A 23,134-nucleotide genomic window follows, 5' to 3' on the forward strand; every position below is an offset into this window, starting at 1 on the left:
GAGATGCTTCAGAGGGTTCTTAGGGTCAAGAACAGAACTAAAGGCAGCACTGCAGCAAGTACAAAGCTGCCTAACAGAAGAACTACAATGCCTACTAATTGTTCCAGTACTACAGAAAAGCCTTTACCTTGCTATACAGGTATCTGCTTTGCAAGAGGGCACCTGTCTCACTGCACAGAACCAGCTAACACCTGTAAGATAACCAGGAGAATTCAGCAAATATGATTGCACCCTGCAGGGCCCAACTCCATCTCTTCCACAAGTGAATAAAGACAATATCAAAACTGCAGAAAGGACTCTTCAGGTGAACACTGTCCTGACTGTAGTCCTGTTCTGACAGTGAGTTCTTAGCCTTACGTTTAACCAACCCTCCCAGCAGATACTGCTGTTCTGAAAGAGTAAAAATATGCCTTGCTGATGCTGGAGAAACTCTCTCAGCAACATGAAGCAATTGCCACAGCCCTTTTAGTCAATAACTACTCCGCTTCAAAAATAAAGGATATTTAAGTTCTTTATCCTAAGATATCCTATTAAGTATCTTTATCCTAACTTGGCCACCAAAACCCAGCAAGTATTCAGTAACTATGGCTTGGATTCTGTCTCAACCCACCTAATCCATTAGAAAAAGGCTCTCGGTCACCTTTCAGATTAATACTGATATACAGCAAAGATCAGGCCCATAGGGGAATTAAATACATACAGTGCTGAGTTTAGATGATAGGCTCTAAGCTATCATCTTAGAATGATAGCTGAATAACCAAAACAGTTATTCAGTGACCGCCACCAGATATGTACACTGAATTAAGCCTGAGTCCTACAGAAAAACAACAAAACCAAAGAGCACTTGACCATGTAACAATACTCAAAAGATAAAGGAAGAAGACAGCTTTACCTTAGCCATGTCCTAACTTTCCAATGTTTACTTTTGCAATCTTCTTGTTTCACCGTTTTAAAACAGTGCTTTAATACTACCTGGGTACAATGAAGCCATAGCATTTTAAATTTGTTCTCCTTTCCTCTTTTCTCCTTTTCTTTCTTCCACACAAATTAAGCTTAAGCTGCTTTAGTGTTTGTTGTTTTCAGAAGAAGAATAATTTCCCAGCCAGGTAGCAAATGTTGGAAAAGATGGAATATGGGCTGCATACAAAGAAATTACTAGATGTTAAACTGCATGAGAAAGCTGTAAAAACAGTGTTAAGGAGAAAAAAATCATTTTAGCTCTGCTGACTTGCTTTGTACTATACCTACTGCCAAGGCAGAAGCTTCACACAGTACAATTCATTACGATGCATTTATTTCCTCGCTTGAAAAGCAAGATCTTGAGCTCCTAGCTGTACTCTCAAGTTAATGCATGCAAGTTGTCCTCCAGTTCGAGAAATATGCATGATGCAATCATCCATACACATAAACCCACAAAGGCTTTCATTCAAGTCTTTTATTATAGCTTGAATTTTTTTCACTGCATTTAAAAATCTAAAAAAAATAAATATTTGTTTCACAGCTGCAAGTCACATATGCATAAACACCACAAAATCTGGAATCCAACCAGAGAAGGAAAGTCAAATCCCAAAGTGTCCAGCTAAGCACAATGGTCTCAGGGCAATAATACTAAAAATAAAATCTTAAGAAAAGGGGAAGGGGGTGTTAAAGAGTTATTTCAAATGCATTTATCTGGAAAAAAGTGAAAATTCTATTAGAAACCATAAACTACGCCTTCAGCATTTAAAAATAAATGTTTAACCTCTTGACGGCAACAACTGCCCAATGCATCTTTGTCATCTCAGCTGTTCTCTTGACACACGGCCGCAGGAGGTTTCAAATGATAAAGATCTCCTCTATAACTGTGTCGACTTAATTGCAGAATCAGTCCTTAAGAATAAAACAGCTTTAAGTCAGTTTGTCCATCCGCATGGTAAAAATGCCATTCTATGCAGGTTTGTACCGGCACTAAGTGACTGCTCCATGGATTGTACACTGTGAAGATGAATGTCTCTTAAAAGAATCACTTTCATTATTGAGGTTCTTAAAACAAACCAGAAAAATATATATCTTCAGAAATCATAGTCACTCTTCTTGTTAAAAGCCATAAAATAAGCTCATATTCAATTACAAGCAATAGAAACCATAGTGCTATTGGAACATAATTGTTTTACCACAAAAATTTTACTATTTACAAAATTAAAAGTTACCAAGTGTATTTATCAGGGAAAAAGTTAAATGTTCTAAGTGGTTTGAAAAACTTAAGCAAGTCTCTCATGCACTCACCCCAAATTGTCTGCATAAGGTGAAATGTTAGTTCATGTTAGTGAAACTTGACTCCCAGTCACAATGCTCATGGTTTTATTGGAAGATAGCAAAATCCACATGGTTCTGTACAAGAAGGTGTGTTAGGACAGTTCCTCATCTTTGAATGTGTTTTGGCTCCTATGAATATCCGTACCACTGAACATTGCTGCAAATAATCAGTTATGTTATCAACTCTTTCATTTAAACCACCAAATTTACCACCACAAGAAAGACACCAAAAGTTAGTTTAATGATCCCACGTTACACACAACTCTCATTTCTCAAGTTACACTAAACTGAAACCTTCATAGTGATCTATAGCCTGGATCAACTTAGATTTCAGGGTTTCTTTATCCGTGTATTTTGGAAGATCAAGAAGATTAAAGCAAGTGTGAGCTACTGGAAGATAACCTTCTCCACCTCCCGTTGGCTGGATGACCAGTTTAAGACACTTCATTCCCAGAATTGGAATGCGATCGCTGCCTGTCAGAAACACTGCCAAGAAAAAACAAAGACAGGCTTGAACACTGCATATGTCAAGTAGGCAGTTCCAATCATTGCTTGTGTTTTGAAATTCTTCCAGCTTTTCACAGAAGTTGCTCTGCTAAGTTTCAAAATCAGGCAATAATGACTTAACCTGATCTCCAGCTTACACATAGGAATCCTCAACTGTAACACAAGGGATATTTAACAGAAAACATTTAGTTTTAGCAGGAGAAACCAAACAGTCCTAAACAAAAACCAGAGAGGACCAAGTTCTTCAAGCACCACAATTTGTTATTTAAGATCCAGTGGCTACGCCTTTACTGTGCACTTGCAAGGATTTTGTAAATGCATGTTCAGAAAGAAATCTAAGTTAGAAACTAATCCATGATCTACTCCCAACAACAGCTCCTTCACAGAAGGCCTCAAAACAATGGCTTTCCTGTGAACGTTTCCTCTTTGACCAATACCTTCAGATGTATTTACAAATCAGCTGTAACTCCAAAATTATACCTAGGCACAACAACCAAAAAAAAACAAAAGGAGGATGTGAAACTTATGTTGAAATAGAGAAAAAAAAAAAAACCCGTGTCATCAGATAAATGACAGGAGCATTTCAGGTTGTTTTGATTGGAGGGGGGTTGCTTTCTGTGTTTGTTTGTTTCTTAATACTACGCTGGGCTGCTGCAACATTTTAACTGTTCACCACCTAGAACTGCTCAGGACAACCCTAGCAAAATCAGAGAGGTGCTCATCATCAGTTTCTTCTACTATGATTTTCTTCTCCCAGAGTTAATCACATCATTGCTGACAGATACAACCACTTGCCTTCTTACAGCACAAGCCTGAAATCACTGTTCAGTTACCAACTTCTGTGAAACAGAATCAAATACTTACACAGAAACTGCTTTTTCTTCTCCAGAGACAACTCATGAAAAACCTCCCAGAATATTTTAATTGTAGGATGGTCTGCCCAGTATTCTCCTTTGTATTCTGTATTCTAAAATGAGCAGGAAAATAGGTTATTATTCACATATAGAACTAATAGGATGATCTCCTATTAAAGCAAAATGAATTCCAGCTGTGTAAACAGATACTGCAAGCAAGGCACCACTCTTTAAAACAACTTTAAGCAAGAAGGTAAATAATAACTTAGTTCTTCACCACTGACACTTTAGAAAACACTCCTCATTCACATAGTCAATCCAAGCAAGGCTGCAAGTCACATTCATTAGAACAGAGCTCAAAAGGACACTTGAAGAGTTTGCCTTTGCATCTTGAAATTTAAAAACATATTAAACAAATAGCTAACTATGGTTCTTACTTTCTCCAGTTCTTTCCAGTCATAATTCGTGTTCCCAATCACCATTGCCTGCAACTCACTGGGCTGGAAGAGCTGAAGAACTTTACCTCCACACACTTTGTGGAAGCCTGCATGGAATGCACTGAATAAGGAAGCCACAGATCTATTGAAGATGTAATCCACATATGCATCTACAAAATCTTGCCTGTACAAAGAAATAATAATTTAAATAAAACACAAATCATGCTGAGAGAGCAATGACAATAAAGAGAGGTTTGTTCCACCCTCACACCAATATACTGGCAGCCATATCTGTATAGCACACAGCTTGGAAAGTGAAACAAAAAGGACTCTAATATATTCTCTGCTTCATGTAACAACCACAGTCAAGATAACCCCAAGAAAAACAACACATTTTCTTCAAAAAGGGACTCAAGCACCACCAAATAGATTCTGCACATTCCCCAGAAGCAGAAAGGAAAGTAAGAATGGGGTAGGCTGCTTTTATAATTATCAGTTACAGAATCTTTGACTGAGATAAAAATCCCACCCCTCAGATACTGTTCTGTCAATGCCACTGGATAACTTCCAACTATTTGCTCTACAAAGGGAAGACTCCTCTGAAATATTTCATGTATGAATAGCTGCCACATAATGACATTCAGGTTGACAATCCCATCACTCAATTTCAATTATATTTTTTTATATATATATATACACACACATATATATATAAAATTCCCTGCAGAAACACAACCATTTAACCTTATAAAACGAAGATCATGTAGTCAAAATGGGCCCTAGAGATTCAAAATACTTCTAAGTGAAAAATAAACATTAAACATTGTGAGTAAAATTAGATAGCCTCTCTATAACTGGCAAATCTTTATATACAATAGCTTACTTTATGTACATGAGAACAGCCTGGGAACACACCTGAAGTAGTTCTACCCCCAAAATTAGTGTAACATCTTGGCAAAGGACATTCCTAGTAGCCCAGTTCCATTCCCAAGGCAAATAGTAACACTGAACTACCCTGTAATCCACAAAACTCACCTATTTTGTTTGACTACAGGAATGTCAGCACCATTAGGAACGAGCTCTTTAATTTCTGTTGTACCAAAATTTTCCACAGTGATCTATTTAAAGCAAACAAAAATAGTATAAACCTTATTTACTGTATAAAGCTCAAAACAGACACAGATGCTAAAATTCACTGAAACTGGCAGCTGATGCTTTTGTTCAATCACTCCACCAGAGACAGCTATAGTAGATGGTATGAGCTTGATAAGAAATACTTCAAATGCTCTATTAAACTTACAGTAAAATTAAGACAAAATGCTTCTTCTATGTCATCCTCTGGATAGTCCAGTAACTGTTGCATTCCCCTGCAAAATAAGTTACCAAGTAATTGTATCAGTGCAAAAAGGAACTTAATTTTCCTGGCATTCAAAGCAAAAAACCACAACCCCTAAATCCAGTCTTTCCATTGCTGTGTCATTTATTAGCTCATTGACTTGCACCCTGTGCAGTGGTTGAGAAGTATCAGGCAATCACTGTGGTATTATTTGTAGTGCTATTCCCTTTTGATTATGTCTGAGTGTGAAAAGAGCAGGCTTGTCCTTAGCCATACTGGCCAAACCACAGACACGAAGTATTTCATTAGAACTGATGGGCTCTTCCCTTCACTTATTAGACTTCTTCTCAAAGCTCTCAAAACTTCAGCACTCACACTACTGAGGCAAGTAAAACAGCCACTTCTGCTGGTCTGAACCCCTGGTAGTGCTTTTAACAGGTGACGGCTCCCCACTGACCCCTCTTCCTTTCCAAAGGGGAAGGTAACCAGCACAGTGCCATACAAATAACTAAGCAAGGGCAGATATTTAGCATGTATTTGTTCCTGAAATAAGCCAACGTTTTTCCTTAATGGATTAAATAAGTTCTTCAGAACTAAGTTAAACTCTGTTCACAATTAAGCTCAGAAAATTAACTGCTGAAGCACAAATGTTTACAATTATTATTTTACCCTAAAATTCTTGCAGGTTAACAAACCAGAAGACAAAAATACTAAACCCAAGCATTTAGAAGCAGGTGCTTAACAGCAGCATGTATCCTTTCTCAAAGGACATGATGACTGCAAGTTATTCTGAGCTGCTTACCTTGTTAGTGTGAAAGCAACACTTTTTCTTTAGATCCTTAAAGGAAAAGGCTGAATTCAAAATTAATTTCTAGTAACACTAATTTTTCCCTCACTTACCTGCCAACATCTGGCATCAACTCTTTTAAGTCATCCAGGGATGGTTTCTTATTCAACAGCTTTTTATATAAAGCCAAAGGGAAGTGAAGGTCTACAATAGTAAAATTATATATTGCTAGCCCACAGACAACACCAATCAAATGAAACAAGTCACTGTCTTCAAAGGTCTAAGAACAGAAAACAGACAAGATGATTTAAAATAAGGAAGTTATTTTAATCCTGCAGAACTTAAGTGTACAATGCAGCATAATTTGAGCTTCATTTATCTCTTCTTTATATATGTATTCAGACATACTGAGGAAAACAGGATAATATTTTACCCAGCTGAGAGAGACTGAAATCCAGTTTCTCTTTTTGCTTAAACATAAGGCTGATATACAACACATTTTGTGTTACAAGCCAGGCATATGGCTGCAAGCTTTGCATTAAGAGTCTGATTTTGTCAGTGACCTATTACTGCACTATTACAAAATTAGCTTTGGGGGGCAGAGCTCACTACTAACCTCCTTGGAATTAGTAGCCAAGGCTTAAACACCATGTGGAAGTGTAAACATTGAGGTAACTGTGATACAGACAGGCAAGTCAATGCTTTCCTCTGGAAGGCTAAAACATCAATGATCAAAGCTTTTGAGAAAGGATGACCTGATGGCTACCTACAAAATGGCCCCGTAAATGTGACTTAACACAAAGATCAGTCAACAGGCCACTTCAGGAGCTTTATTTTGCCACCCTCATCTACCTATTTTGCTTTCTGAATCAGTTTGCTCTGGATGGCACATCTTCCTACTGAACATGTCTGAGTTGGGGACCACTCTTAAGGTATAGGTGAGGAATGGGGTAAACAGAAGGGGAAAATTTTGATCCACAAGGACAGAAATGAACATTTTTTAAGAATAGTTAATTCAGCTTCTCCTCTAGAAATAAAGCCATTAGAAATTATTATGTGCACACATTACTATGTTAAACTTAAAATTAGTGACTGTATCAATTGCATCCTACCTTATCAGAGAACCAGATCAGCCTGGACTCTTCGTAATACCTGAACATTCCATATTTGGGATCTAGCAACTCCCTCATGATGAGCAAAAAGAATTCTTTGCGAACACCTCCAGCATCAACAGCTTCTTCCCCTACAAAAATAACCTGGAACACACCATTTGGCCAACACTGAATTAAAAACAGATTGTGAAATGAAGTTTTTCCACAGATATTCTCAATAACTTGAACATCAAAGGAAAGAGATTTTGAACAGTATGCACCGAGAATACCTTAAGTGGCTTCTTGTAGTCTACATTCTTTGTTTTCCTTAGGACTTCCACAGCATCTCCTACAATATTGTCTCTCCGTACCATTAGTATCAAGCATGGGTTGACAGATTCAAATACTGGCAGGAAGAGAGAAGATAAATTCTGCCTGTGAGCCTGATCAACAGCCATCTGGGAATAAAAAACAAAAGGTTTTGCATCAGTAGGTAACCTAAGATTACTGTCAAGCATTAACATACATCAGTCTTATCTTAAGAAACTCAGAGGACACGGATGGGAATACCTATTGTGAAAGCTATTGAATTTGCCCAGTTGTTCCTCAGATTCCTTTTATCTCTGAAAATTTTACTCATTAGCTTCATCTAAGAGTTCCCTGAACATGAGTATTGAGCATAGTTGTTATTTCCAGTCAAAACACTTTGGACAACAAAAGAAAGTAAATAAATACTGTGCTTTATCAAATGAAGAGTCATGAAAACAGTTATTAAAAACTAATTCACAGAATAAGAACTAATTTGTTACTATCTTTCATTTATATTATCATTTTTGTATTGCTGTTGTTCAAAGGAAGACACTGATGCAAACGTCCTGAATGTGGAACTCCTGCAAAATTGTGGAATTTAATACTATTTAGCACTGTTAATAGAAACATTCAACATGGACATTTCCCTGAATTCATCACATAACTGCGTACAGACACTTTTAGAAGCAGATGAATCTCTTTACTATGAGCTACAAAAGAAAGCTGCTGTTTTTCTACATGAGGCCATAAGTTAAGTATGACTTCTGTCTTCTGTCAGAACAACTTATGTTAAACATTACAAACACGGGAGGGGCAGGAGCTGTTACCTTGGCAGTAGCCTCCCCTCCTTTTTCAAGAGTGTGATTCGTTATACCCTTACAGCAACTGAAGTGGCATGGATTGTGTGTATTGAGGAATAAATAAGTCAACCCCAACACTGAACAATGCTCAGTGAACAGCTCTCCACATCACATGGGGTTCAGCCCTACCTAGAGAATCGGGAAAATATCCAAGATCCTCTCAGGTATCATAGGGCTGTCTAGTGTATCTGTCTCTAGACAAGAGATATGGGTCAAAACACACAATTCTAATTTCTAACAAAGTCTCTGTTCAAAGCAAAAGTGAACAAATCAGGAGTGATATATAACTGTATTTAACAGGAGAAGAGCTAAAATCTATAGCAAGATCAGATAACCTATTCCCACGATCCCAAACAGATAAGTTTTTCTACTGTCTTGCAGACACCAAGCAGACTTCAGAGTTAAGCAACATTTTCAAGGTAGTATGATAGTGGTTCTGAAGAGGAAACTGAGAAATGAGGTGAGCACTACATATCTCAATGCTGCCAGCACCTGCCCTCTCTGGTAGCATCAATCTTAAGAACAGCACTAGTTCCTAAGTCTCATCAAGTATTTGTCACTGGCTGCTGTCTCTAATAAGGTAGATGGACTCCAAACTCCACAGACAATGTTTAAAGTTTGCTCAAGTGGGAGGTAGTGCTTGTTCTTCATTGTTTGGTGGGGATGTGGTTTGCTTTGACATTGTTTGCACCTTTGCTATGAGTGGACACCTCAAAAAACCCCCACCCCATCTTGTTAATGAAAACAAGTAGGCAATTAAACAATCTAATTTCGGATAGATACCGAAACCACTAGTTTCTAGTATGTATATATCCTGAGATTAAAACCAGATCCTTCATTCATATGAAGAACAGATTACAGAGTTTAAAGGAAACAAGCAAAACAAACAACAAGCACTAAAAAAAAAAAAACCACAAAACCACACAACACTAAGCTTCCCCCCAACCTTCAAGTGAAACAATGAAACATAAAAATCCTAACACATCTCATTGAAAAAATACTCTTACCTGCATCTGTATGACTGCATCTGTTTGTAGGAGAGTTGTCTTTGCCTGGGCATCAAACACAAATGGGTATGTGCAGATTGTAACAGGAATATCTGTTAACTAGAACAAGAAGAACAAGGTCATGTCTCTTCATTTATAACCTACAGTTATGGTTAAAGAACTGATTGCAACAGTACTCATTTGATAGACGTATTTTACTGGAAGAGATCTTTACTCATTGCCAATGCAGATCCAAAGCACTGTAGATTAAGCTGATTTGCAATTTTTTTAGTATTTCAGCAAAAAAGACAATGGCAACCAAAACAAAAAACAAAAAACACCACCAAACAAAAAAAACACCACACCAAAAAACCCAAATAATCTCAATGAAACAAACCACACACAAGTAACACTCTCACCTACTACAACTCAATCTTAGACCTTTTGTTACAGCTATTACCAAAGCAGTTCTTGCTTTCAAATGTTGTTCTGAATTTGCAGTACAAAGAACTACATATTTTTGCCTCATAACAACTTTTTCATATTACAGCCAGGCTATCTTAAAGCTTTACTCCCAAAAACGCAGTCAAACCCTAACATTCATATTTCTGATTTCCTTACATTCTGCAGAAGAAATCAGATTGCAACCGATCTTACCTCAGTTAATCCATGGTTGACATCCTATGACAGCATTTGCACAAAGGTAGTAATAATTAAGATGAAAAAGTAGCATTAGTGTCTGCATTAATTATTCAGCTCTGATGTAGAATTAAAAATATTTATCTATAGGTTCCCCCCCCCCAAGAGAAGGTTTACTAAGAGATGAGCATCAACCATAAACATTCTAATGAATCTACCAAACATAACCATGCCTTTGAACACCTTATGCAAGAGTCTTTAAAAAAAGGACCATTAAAGAAAGTCAGTCTTCATGTATGTGAAAAGCCAAAACATTTGAAATATGTCTAATTCCATACAGTAACAAAAGACACTTCCTTTGCCTACATACTACTGTTCACAAATGACCATAGGAAGTTTAATTAAATGCAAAACATTTGCATTACATTTTTACTCACTAAAAAAGAACCCCACCCCTTTATCATGAAGCCTCAAAAAACATTTGGGTCTATGATAAGATGTGATATGAGAAAAGCAACTGCCTCTTGAAATTAGAGACAGATCAATATGTATGGCTGGGACTGCATGGAGATGTCCACAAAAAACTGGATCAACTTTGCTAAGAAACTAAGTGATCTATCCCATGCTGCTACCCTCTTTATCCTCTGCTGAAAACTAAGCTCATTGCCACCAAGCAGGCATAAAATGGAAAGCATCAAAAGGTAATGACAAACCAATGAATTTCAAATTTATATATATATATCTATGGGGAGGGGGGGAATATAAACATCTACCTATCTCCATGGCTCACAAAACAATGGCCAGAATATTTCACTTTCTATCTGTATACCAAATTCCTACAGGAAACATCATCTCAGCATCCCATCTGTCACGGGCTGATTTATGCAGTTTGGTATTCCTACTGTATCTGCCATTATTTGTTCCTAATTCAGATGGTTTTTTTTTCTCCCAAATTCCTTTAAGCCATATCTCAAGAACATCTCTTCAATAGCTCATTGTTAAGCACCTTCAGTTTTCCACACTGTTGTTGAAAGAACAACAGATTGTTCTTTCAAGTTTCTCTGCAAGAATACTTCTGAGTGCTTCTAAGACTCTCTTCTCTACTTTCCCCCTCCATGTTTCAGTTAAGAAACTAAACAGCTTTACCTCAGAGTCAGACAATAATAATTAAACCAGCAAAAGACATTTTAATTCATTACAACTGCTTCATAAGTAGAGTTTCTTATGATCGTAAATGAAAGAACACAGGAAACTACTTGATATGAAGGCAGGAAAATCTTTCAAAATCATTTATGAAGGAGATCTGTCTAAGGTCACAGAATTTCAGTCCTACAATAAATCCAAGTAACTCTTTCTGCTGAACTTGAAATCTCACAACAGTATGACAAATGGAAAAGCAGCACTAAGAACCTTGTCAGTAACATCAAACTTCTGCTCAGTGGTCTGGTTCAATTAACAAATGGAGTTTTGGATTCTCATTACAAACCACTTTTCCACATTCAGTATTTTCTTCCCCAGTTATGATATACACCATTTGGGTTTGTTCACATCCATTTACAACACAGCTGCAAACAGCATTCATTATTTTTTCAGTTCTACCATTTCTGGCCCCTTCACTGCTACACCCCTCTCAGTTTCACTCAACCTGCCTCTAATTCCAGTGCCCTGAAATGCTCACTCCTAGCTTCTGCACTTCATTTACTATACCCACCCCCTTAGCCTCCAGCAGTCTACATCACAAGATGGTTACTTTTTCAGACAAGCTTGGCTGAAACAAGTGCCTGCCATGACTACCTCATTACTGCTTTATGCTCCCTGATCTCCCTGAATCTGTTATTTCATGTGGCAATTTTAATTCTTTGCTAGACAGCATCAACTGCTCCATATTCACAAAAGACAGAAACAGTCCATCTCCCCTTTTCAGGGCCTTCCAGGTACAGCTATAAAAAATGGAACTGAAATGGCTACAGAAAGCACACTAACTTCTTCTTTCAAAGCACTAAAGAACTGTGTGGTAAAATTCCATTCAACTCACTAATTCTCTGCACAGTCATTAGTTTACTCCCACTTAACCACTCTCTTGTTTACAGGTCCAAGAATTAATTATCTCAGTTCTTGTAGCAATACTCCAAGTAGAAAACTATGTTAGTTACTCCCTATTATGCTTCTACACTTAGCTTTCCAAGGCAGTCCCAGCTTTCTCACTGACTGAACATATTTTGTATAACAATGTTGGTTGCTCTGGATGATTTACTGTGATTAATTGTCACTTTCTTAACTTCAACATGGCAAATCTCAAGTGACACAATTCTAAATTACTTTTCCACAGATGGATTAAAACGTCGAACAGCATCGGTCCTAATGACACCCTACTAGAAGCACATCCACAGAACAGCTCTTGCTTAGCTAATACCTGACATAATACAAGTCAGTTCAGCATCAGTGATCTGCAAAGATACATTTATGAAAGTATCCATATCTAGAGAATCCACAGGCTTCTCTAATGGGACAAAATCAAAACATGGTGGGGAACCCCACAAAAAAAAACCAAAACACACCAACACAACTCACCATTCCAAACACTTGCTGCTGGACCCAGTTGACGTAGTCATTCCTGATATCTATCAAATCTTGGATCTCATGAATGTAAAATCTGTCATACTGTATCACTTGTCCTCTTTCATTTACCTAAAGAAGTGCAATTTATTTTATTAGCACCCCAAAAAACAGTTTTCAAAAAGACATTTTTTGTACTTTTCAAGCAGTTGATGTCAGCCACAGACACCCAGCTACTAGAAAACTTCCAGAAAAATAATAGTGCCTACAAGAATGCAAAACAACAATGGTGAAGGCATGGATACATGGATCAGACACAACTCCATCAAAGCTGCAAAGAAAATCAAGATGAACTAAGCACAGAGAATCACACAATTCTATAGGATCAGAATAAATAGGGGGGTGGCAGAAAGTAGGTGGGATGGGAAACCTCAGCAGCAATTAGCTAATACCCTGTGATGTGCACAGTCTAGTTACTATGATTTGGTCTATGTTCGGTCAAAGTTCATAAATTTGTTAGTTTTCATGAATAAAGTCAAAATACTAACATAAAACACATGTGTGCATTGGTAAAAGTGTGCAGATCTTTCATGTTCAAAATACAGCTCACTCTTAATTTCCACTTGTGGCCTCATTTGCTATCACTCAAGCCCTATGAAGCAGTTCATTCCAACATCCCCCCACAGATGCCACTGACTCAGTTCCTAAAAAAAAACCAAGTAATTCCATCACCAAGTCAGATTGGAATTCAGAATTCTTGTGGTTCATAGATGCAGGTGGAACAATTAAAACTTGTAGATGGAAGTCTAAGTATTTAAAACTCTTGAGTAAGTTCCTGAAACAGCTACACAGTACACAGATACTGACAGAGCCAACGAGATACGGCAATGCATTGCAATTGATGTAAACATACTCGATGCAGTATTTCCAGAACTCTGAAAGCTGTGTGTAGAAAATTGGTAAGGATTCTTCTCTCAGAAGCTGGAACCCCCATCTTGCACAACTTCAAAAGGTGGACTACAACATCCTTGTAGAGTTCCACTATCTTGAGGAACAACGGAGGTTCAAGTACAGACCACCAGTTTTCTGCCAACAGATGATGAACACAAGCTTAGTACTTGCCACCATCACCACACATTATACTGTGTTACTCTTCTAACTAAATCCCACATTTCACTAGAAAGCAGTCACTTAGTGAAGACTCAATAAAAAGTTTAGCACAGGAAGAGTGGTGCAGACTTGTGACAGCAAACTACTCTTTGAACAAATAATGAAACCTCAATTCAAACACTCTCTCGTTACACACTAACTCTTTGCACTAAGGCTGTCCAGACAGAGAACACAACAGTATCACAAAGTAATACCTGACCTAAAAGCAGATGGCTCAAACCCTGAAAACTCGACTTAAGCAAACAGTTCTGAGAGCAATGGATAAGGACTGACACTTCAAGGAAATTATCAGTTTGCTTTTCTTTACAGCAGAGAAGGTTTTTACTCTCATCAAAAACTACTGAAACACAGAGACGGCTACAAGGCAAAAAGTAACTCAGGAAGAAGGAAGTATGTACCCTCTCAAAAAGATACCAAGTAAAAATTAAATGCTCTGAAACCTCAGTTCTTTATGTTGAATTTGAAGTGAGAGGCATCCTAATAAGGTGGTATAATAATGCTGTTCTCAGCTGCGTATTTGCAGAGCAGATCTTAAGACCAGGGAAAAAACATGTAATGATCTACTAAACAGGTGCTATAGCCAAAACAAAGACAATTTAACATCTGCTCTGCAACACTTCTGAGAACTGCTCAGAGCTTGTTAGCTGTCTGACCATGTAATTTTCACCTTTGAAGTGCAGATATGTATCAAATACACTGAGCTACACTATTTAATTCCTCCCAAATGGAATCAGTCCAACAACAACAATACCAGATGAATTCATAGGGACAGTCAGTTAAGTCACCCAGAAGCAACAGAGGAGGTGTTCTCCTACACACTAAGCAATGTTAACCCTTAACTTTCTCAGAGGAATTCCACAGAACTGTAATTAAACAGCAGGTGCTGCTGAGACCATGTCTTCAGGGATGGAATTTCCACACATTTTCATCTGGAGATCCTTAGTTTTAACAGTAAAGAATTCAGTTTCTCACCAAGGACTTTCAGAGGAGCTTTCTCTAGGTTCAGAATAGCAGTTCCAAAAGGAATAGCTAATGTTGTGAAATTGTTTGGATCACTCATGAGCGGGCATTCTGGAAGAGTGAGATATAGCCTCAAAGCTTCAACATCTGGCAAGGAGCTGGTCAACTTGGGAATAAGGTTCTTTTCCAAACTAGCTGCCACCTACAGTACATAATAAAATTGTGATTATTTTAATACAATTGTGAATTGAAGCAAATGTTCACTTAGATAAAAAGTAACCTAGAAAACAATCATTCAGAGTTTAAATGCCTATTAGGCATACAGAAAAAAAGACAGAATACTAAATATTACAGCACGTTCATACGATACCTGTCACATCACAGTACAAGATGATACATTATTGAGTGAAGAAAGCTATTAAAAGGGTCACTGCAAGCATAACATGAGTATTTCTGGATAGGTGTAATGCAGAAAGAACCCCCAACACAAGGAAAACATGCAGCACAAACCTGTTGTGCTATATGAGTGTGGTCAGGCTGTATAAGTTTGTGAAATAGTAGTCTAGCAGCATTCATATCAACCCCTGAGAATCTAGTGCTGGTTTTGTAATGATCATCATTGCTGTAGGAAGAAAAAAAATACAGAGAAAAAGACTGAATCCCAGATTCTCAGCAACTCAATTATTTTTTCCACTTTGAATTTTAAACCATATTAACTAGAGAATTAAAATGCAAGAGATCATAGTCTGAGACTTCCATTTTTATATGGCCTTTGAAGCAAAAAAACACCCAGTCTTGTCTAACTGCATGCCAATTGTGTAAAAACACCAGGATCTAAACCATCTTAGGCAATATATTCCCCTGGAGTTATGGTGGACAACCTGTGGCTGAGAAGCAATGTGCTTCACTGGCTCACATGATAGTAGCCAGGCAGCACACACTCTCAAAGACTGGCAGGGGACGTGCTGCACTTGAGCCAGCTGACAAACCACAGCAGGAAAGGAGCTACAGCTTCAAACTGCAGTACTGGACTAAGATAAGGGAATACTGGGAAGTGATACAGCCAAAACATGAGACACTAGGAAGGTAGCCACCATCAGTTCTGTTTACAAGAACGCTTACCTGACCACTTACCTCAAAGCCAAAAAGCTCCCATTCAGGCACCCAGATGAGGAGAATGTTCCATCGATTTCACTGGAATTGTTCAGATGAAAGAAGTTACATTTTTTCCCTTTTACAAATCAACATTTGGAATAAAAAACAATCTCTAATAAATTGTATGCTGTAAAGAACAGAACTCTGACTTTAACATAACAAAACATTAGATACAATCTCCAATGCTTAAACAGTTTAAGCAATGCTTAAGACAGCTCTTGCAATCTATTTAATTTCTTTGCATGCTCCTTTAACAAATTAAAAGCAATAATCCTTGAGTTGTTCTCACATGTGCTGTAATTTTTCAATGTGCAGCTAAGTAATTTAATCTTGTATAGCCAGACAAACCGGCAGAGATTACACATATTAAAGGATCTCAATTACTTGACAAGCACAACAGCAAAAGCACAGTAAAAGCTCTGCATGTAATACAATCAAGTAATTCAAAACAGCTTTGCTATGTATGTACAAAACTCTATTAATGCTCAATTCTTAAGTAAAATTAGGAAAGACAACTTATTTCCTCAACACCACTTACTTAGCTATCTCTACAGGAAGCCTTCCAGAGGGGAAACTCAACAATCTTTGAATAAACATTTCATTCACAGTCCAGATCTGCTTCAAAAAGTCAGGATATCTGAAATCATCTGGTGGCACCATGTTCTAAATTGTCAAGAAAACACAATGAATCAGACACACAACATTGATTTCCAGAAAAATATCAGTCCAGTGGCTGAGCTTCACTGACTCACAGTTTTCCTACACAGACTAGAACAGCCACACAAGCCCAAGGATAAATGTGCTATGTTCTAGCAGTTCTGCATTCACTAGGAAAGCAGAGCATGCACTGCAATCACCTACAGTAGCGTGTTAGTTCACACCACAGCTTGCTTAATGGGAAACTCACAGTATCACAGTATCATCAGGGTTGGAAGAGACCTCACAGATCAAGTCCAACCCTCTACCACAGAGCTCAAGGCTAGACCATGGCACCAAGTGCCACGTCCAATCCTGCCTTCAACAGCTCCAGGGACGGCAACTCCACCACCTCCCCGGGCAGCCCATTCCAGTGTCCAATGACTCTCTCAGTGAAGAACTTTCTCCTCACCTCCAGCCTAAATTTCCCCTGGTGCAGCCTGAGGCTGTGTCCTCTTGTTCTGGCGCTGGCCACCTGAGAGAAGAGAGCAACCTCCTCCTGGTCACAACCACCCCTCAAGTAGTTGCAGACAGCAATGAGGTCACCCCTGACCTACACACATAGGCTTTTCTACATGATGAACACTAACTGAGACTTAGACAGTAGCAAGAATCTCTCCTCCCTAGTGGGAGACCATTTAGCTGAATGTCAAACTGTGAGCACACAGAAAATACAGTCATTGAATTTTTTTGGACAACTGCTCTCCCACCCCACTGCCATCAGACTCTGGAAATGAATCATGATTCTCTGAACATTCACTGCACCATCAGAGGAGCTGCATTTTAATGTGCTGCTCATGCCAAATGAATTCCAGCAAGACTTCTAGTAGTAAAGCAGAGCAGAACCAAGACCATCAGTTTGAGTAGGAGCACTGGCTCAGAAGAGACAGCAAATTCCAACAGAAATAAGGCTGAACAAGCAAAAAAGAAACCTATGTCTCCTGAGGGTGCAGTCTGACAGCAAAGTTGACTCAGCATAACAGTGGCTAGCTGTTGCCAAAAATCAGTACTTCTGATCTCATCCTACATGATCAGGATGGGAAATCACCTTGCCATTTTCCTTGTGTCCCACCGAAGCTCCATTTAAATTCACAATTAAACAACTCAGAGAACTGAGCTGCCTAAAAACTAACTTGAGAAGACAAACAGATTTTGGCTCAGACAGCTTAAGTAGCAAGGAAAGACACACAAGTCCCAGGAGTGCAGTATACATGACTGTGAAAGAATTCCCTACACAGTACCAAACTAAAAGGGATACTTTTGCAGGAGCGAAGTTCATCTACTGCTAACATGTTTTGTCTGGAACAAGGCACAATAACTGCATTCATAGTTTCCAGTTCACCTCAATTAGTCAGTAATTATGAAGGTTGCACACAAGAACTTTTAAGAAGAGTTTTAATAGAGAAGTTTTGAGTCTAGGCTATCACTAATTTTTCCAGTCCATGCCTGATCAACAAGCTTCACTCAAACAGAGCAATAGTTACAACTTCATCAACTTAAAAATGAAATTAAAACACCTTGATTCCATGTAATCAGAGCAGGCTGTGCGAGCACATGGCTTCTGCAAGCTGACCTGTATTCTGTTCTTCTTGATGAACATGTTTTCCACTAACATTTCCTTTTCTTCATGTTCAAATTAGTTTTCACCCCACATACTCAATTCTTGATGTTTCATTAATCTCTGTGGTCTAATGTCTGCTGGGCCATACTTGAAATAGTCCTATCTACATCTTGGTTCTTCCTCCAAACTCACTATGTAGTAGCATGTCCTTTTTATCACACTCCCACATTGCCTTTTGTACTGTAAGATATTTATTCTTACATTCTAGAGTTATTTATTTTCCATCCTAGAATTTAAGCAGACCAATTCTTGTCCTTTAAAAGCTTAAATTTTAATCTAGCATAGCAAGCCATGTCATCATCTATTTTTTTTAAGCAAAAAGCTCCATCTGTTTCCTCGTCACTGTGGCATGCTAAAATAGCTAAAGACCAGAAGACAGCAAAGCTGAATTCAGGAGTTCCTGAACAGGACTGGGCAGGGGCGAAGAGCTCAAATATTCAACTACCTTCTACTTCATGAAAACAAATGCATGCATCCCTCACTCAGGAAAAAAAAAAACACAACCTTTTTGGCATAAGCCTCAAGATCTTACTGACAGCTAACATTCAGTAACTGAAGTCCTTCAGTCGCTAAATTAACTCCACTGTTTTGTGCTTCCTCACTGGTCCACAGACACGCACTTCAATATGAACATCTTTTAAAATGCATCAGAAAGGCAAAAATTAAAACTATGACAGACTTTGGAACTAAAATTTATTTGTTACCTGTGGATGAAAGTAGTGTGCAAAACTTTGGTCTCCACCAGAGAAAATTCTCTTTACACAGTAACACTCCTCACTGTCTGCAACAGAAATAAAAACCAGAGGCAACTATGAAAATGTGAATTTCAGAAATGGGCAGGACACTGCAACCAATGCTCAGAAAAAGGTTTCTTTGTTACACAGCCTTGCCGAAGCAGGTCTTTACAATACCCTAGTTAAGAATATCTTTAACTCAGGTAAAGGTTAACAGCTCTAACTTTTAGCTCTAGTGCTAGCAACGGATCTAAGCTAGTGGCACAAGCATGTATTTCCTACAGCAAAATGGGCTTTAGGAAGCAGAGCACACTAAAAAAAAAAAACCACAAACACCTGTTTGGAAAAAAGTGATTAGAGCTCACATTCAGTTTAAAATCTCACCATTTGTAAGACACTACAAAGGAACAGGAATCCAAGTAGTAAATATCCCTGATGCTGCTTACCTGTGGTTTTGGGGCACTGAGTACTATAAGGAAGCCAGTTTCCTTTTACTGTGAAAGGACTTTTCCTGTTACTGGTTGTTCCGGTACCTAACTGCCCATTCCCGCCAAGTCCAAAAGAATAAATTCTTCCAGACGAAGGAACGAACGCAGTGGTGTGCTGCCTAGGGCAAACAAAATTCAGGAACAGAACACCAAGGATTATAACATGCTTTGTGCAGGCCAGCCTAAGAACCACATTAAACAGCATCTTACAGGCCCTGTAATACCAGACACTCCACTTCTCTACTGGCAATGCACCGCCATTGGCAATACTCCATTCATGCTCCAAGAGCCAACACTCCACTTCCATGGAAAAGTTCAAAGAACAGAGACATCAGGTTCTGCCTTGAATCCCTGCTTAAACATAGTCTGACCTTTAGAGCTTATCTCTAAACATTCAGAAACGTGTAGTTTCTATCAGATTGGCTGCATCTCCTGTGCCCTCCCATCCTTTTCTCAACTCCAGATGTCCTCTCTCCTATCATGAGGGTGGGAAGAACCAGTACTGAATTTAAGTATGCTAATAAAAGGGAAAAGGTCCACACAATGGCAACCAATCTGCTACAAAGACAGGTTTACATTGCATTTCTTTAACACAAAGTGTGCCTCCCTCTTGAAAAGTTCTGCTGCCTCTCTCATTTTGTCTTCTTAGAATGCGATCCTTTGAACAAATGCATTTTCACGTGTGCTGGGAATTTTTCCAGTTTCTTGGGTGCCATTATAATATACTCAGTAAAAATCTACTAGGGGCCGAAGTGCCATACAGGATTAAAAGCACTTCACAAAACAAATTCTGTTTCCAAATACTTCACGTACCTTCCCAAACACACCTTTCTTTAGCAGGAAATTATACAGTTACAGCAACAAACAACACTTCACACTGATTATTCATGCTTTCAGTTTAGAAATTCAAACAGCACAACTTCCTTTAGTTCTGCTAGTGAATGTTTTTAATATCCCGGTGAGGCCCCTAAAATATCTTTTGTTAGAAGCCATCTTTTCTCCTCTAGCTACAACAGGCAAGGTAAAAGCCCACTTCACTTTCAAATACGTTTCGTACCAAACAAGTTACCTGTACAATTCACAGTGCTAGCACAGAACAGATCTTACCTGCCACAAGTGATTTGTGTGACAACGCTTCCCATCAGTTCAAAAACTTTCCTTGGGTTTATCTCATGGCTGGTGGAGTTATGACCCAACTGGCCATAGCCTCCGGCTCCAAATGTAAAAACCCCACCTTCCTAAACAAATCAATTACTTGTATTAAAATGGTAGTATATCTCAGGACAAGAAATCTAACAGAAACAGGGGGTAAGTACATCTTGTCTGACGATTCTAGAGAAAAAATACACATGCACAAGAGGGGCCTGGACAAAGAAGGGTCACAGGTTAGCTGCAGTTATGAAAACACAGCACAGCTATCAATTGTTAACCTTAGCCCCATCCACTTGACACCCACCCCTCACATATTTGTACACACTGATGAGATCTCCTCTCAAGTCCTCTCTTCTCCAGACTAAACAGCCCCCGGTTTCTCAGTCTCTCTTCATAGGGGAGACACTCAAGTCCCTCAGTCATCCTCATGGCTCTCCACTGGACTCTTTCTAAAATGTCTCTGTCTCTCTTGAACTGGGAGCCCAAAATTGGACACAATTAGTGTCTGGTAAAGCTGTTTCTCTTCAACTCTACTCTGCATCTGACTAAACCTCTGCTGGTAATCATCATTAAAATGGCAGCCCTCATTCACTGAGCCAGGGTACCAAACACAGTGACAGGCTTTTCTGAATTTCAGAAGGTCCTGGAGAACGATAGCACAAACACAACACTGTCCTCCAGAAGGTACAAATCAAGCCACTCACTCTGCAAGACCCACCATGCAAAGGAAAAGGGAGCTACACAAGCAGGTAACATAAAGCATTTGTAGAAACTTTATGACAGTAAATTCAATGCCTTGATTACAGCAACTTCAAAGCAAATTTGAAGTTAATTTTCATGAATTAAAACAGTAAAAACATTTAGAATGTCATTCAGAAATTGATGTTTTCTTTACATTCTGTATTTCCCTAACCTTCCATAATACATCTATTACAAGATTACAAAGTTGCCACAAAGTTGGGAAGGTATTTTAAGATCTAGTTTTATTCCTCATTACCCTACGCTGTCTTAAGATCCAACATAACTTAATTTCCCCAAGCAGAGTCCATTTTGACAACAGCATCAATGGTGAGCAATCTCCCTGTCCTTATCCTGGTCCACAAGCCTTTCATCGCATTTTCTCTTCCCTGTCCATGTGAGGCAGGACGCCATAGAGCAGCTTTGGTGGGCACCTGGTACGCAACCAAGGTCAACCCACCACAAGAGAGAACAGTAGTTCCTAAAAGAACTAAGCAACCTCATGCACCAATGCCCCCAGCACTTAATTCAAACTCAGAACTAACGTGGTCTGATCTGTGATAACAGCAATGGTAGACACATTACCTCCAGGAAAGAGCTCATCTCTTCAGGATACATTGAAGTAAAATTTAGTATCTGCTTTAATTTCAGTAATGTACATTCTCATATTAAAAAAATGCTCTATTTTGTATGCTGAGTTTCACCAAATATGACAAAAATGTTTAACTACCAAGGGATGTCTTGCATTTACTAAGTTTTTTTCAAATATATAATCATTCTTACAGTGTCTCCTCAAATTTGAGGAAATTTTATGCAGAATTTGGTTCATTATATTTCCTATTCAAGGAGCTTCTTCTCCTGAAAACTAAAAAACTACCCTGGCACAAACATATCTTTAAACATTGTACCTTTGTAAGAGCAGCAGTATGATCTTCTCCACAACATATATGAACAACCTTCTGACTTCTCAGTGACTTTAGCAGTGTAGGAACATACCTGTCTGAGAGGTGTAACAGCAGTAAATGGCTTACTTTGAAAATAAAAGTTGGAAAACAAATAGTTCTGTTCATCTGTTGCTAAACAAGCACTTCAAATCTGTTAGGATAATGCAATCATTGTCATTCTGTTTGTGTCTTTGAGATGGAAGTGTTACTGAAGGAAAACAGAGGCTACTCTACTGCAGTACCTTAGAGTATATCTCATTTTTACTACCATAGGATCATGTCAAGATATAAATTATGAGATAGGGAACAGTCCATTGGAGCTGCCACCGGCTATAAGGAAACAAATGAGAGTTCTTCCAAGTTACATGACTCATGTTTTTCAACTGTGCATTTCAGTTGGCACCAGTCAGTCATAGTTTCATGTTATTAAGCATGTAATACAATGTTCCATTCTGTTCTATTACTGGACAATTAGGATGCACAATCAATTCAACAGTGAGAACATTCTGAATTCATGAAACTAGCTATGGATTGTTTCACACTGAACTGTGTGCTACAGGAATTTCTACTCTCGTCCTGAAACACTGCGTGAAGATAAAAAAAAAAAAAATTGTCTAATCTAACCACCTGCTCAAAATCATTAACGAATATCAACACCCTCAGAGGAAATTTTGGAAATGGTTAGCTGAAAAAGCTGAAAACCATCAACTATTACCAAAAGCAGCCTGAGAAAGGCAGATATGCAACAAACGACAAAGATGCTTTAAGTGTGCATGCTAAGGGCAATCAAACAATTCTGATAGACTGTTGGTTTTGTCA

General features: G+C 38.4%; 1 protein-coding gene across 9 annotated transcripts in view; it reads right to left on the reverse strand.

Annotated features, from left to right (window-relative positions):
• Positions 1-1,420: 1,420 nt before the first annotated feature.
• Positions 1,421-23,134, reverse strand: part of HERC4 (HECT and RLD domain containing E3 ubiquitin protein ligase 4) — a 75,475-nt gene continuing 53,761 nt past the window's right edge. For 8 of the 9 annotated variants that reach the window (XM_064145216.1, XM_064145214.1, XM_064145213.1 and 5 more), the window contains 20 exons: positions 22,280-22,371; positions 20,589-20,719; positions 19,440-19,600; positions 18,964-19,040; positions 16,481-16,605; positions 15,922-15,981; positions 15,298-15,409; positions 14,800-14,989; positions 13,571-13,743; positions 12,673-12,789; positions 10,120-10,143; positions 9,484-9,582; positions 7,598-7,765; positions 7,329-7,472; positions 6,330-6,496; positions 5,394-5,460; positions 5,129-5,211; positions 4,094-4,277; positions 3,667-3,769; positions 1,421-2,781 (listed from right to left, as the gene is read on the reverse strand). In XM_064145216.1, the coding sequence (XP_064001286.1) occupies positions 2,573-2,781; positions 3,667-3,769; positions 4,094-4,277; positions 5,129-5,211; positions 5,394-5,460; positions 6,330-6,496; positions 7,329-7,472; positions 7,598-7,765; positions 9,484-9,582; positions 10,120-10,143; positions 12,673-12,789; positions 13,571-13,743; positions 14,800-14,989; positions 15,298-15,409; positions 15,922-15,981; positions 16,481-16,605; positions 18,964-19,040; positions 19,440-19,600; positions 20,589-20,719; positions 22,280-22,371 (2,486 nt within the window). In that variant the 3' untranslated portion in view covers positions 1,421-2,572. The remainder of the gene's footprint in view (positions 2,782-3,666; positions 3,770-4,093; positions 4,278-5,128; positions 5,212-5,393; positions 5,461-6,329; positions 6,497-7,328; positions 7,473-7,597; positions 7,766-9,483; positions 9,583-10,119; positions 10,144-12,672; positions 12,790-13,570; positions 13,744-14,799; positions 14,990-15,297; positions 15,410-15,921; positions 15,982-16,480; positions 16,606-18,963; positions 19,041-19,439; positions 19,601-20,588; positions 20,720-22,279; positions 22,372-23,134) is intronic. The other variant, XM_064145221.1, reaches the window with a different exon arrangement.

The sequence above is a fragment of the Pogoniulus pusillus genome, chromosome 6, assembly GCF_015220805.1.
Source record: "Pogoniulus pusillus isolate bPogPus1 chromosome 6, bPogPus1.pri, whole genome shotgun sequence".
In the NCBI taxonomy this organism is placed as follows: domain Eukaryota; kingdom Metazoa; phylum Chordata; class Aves; order Piciformes; family Lybiidae; genus Pogoniulus; species Pogoniulus pusillus.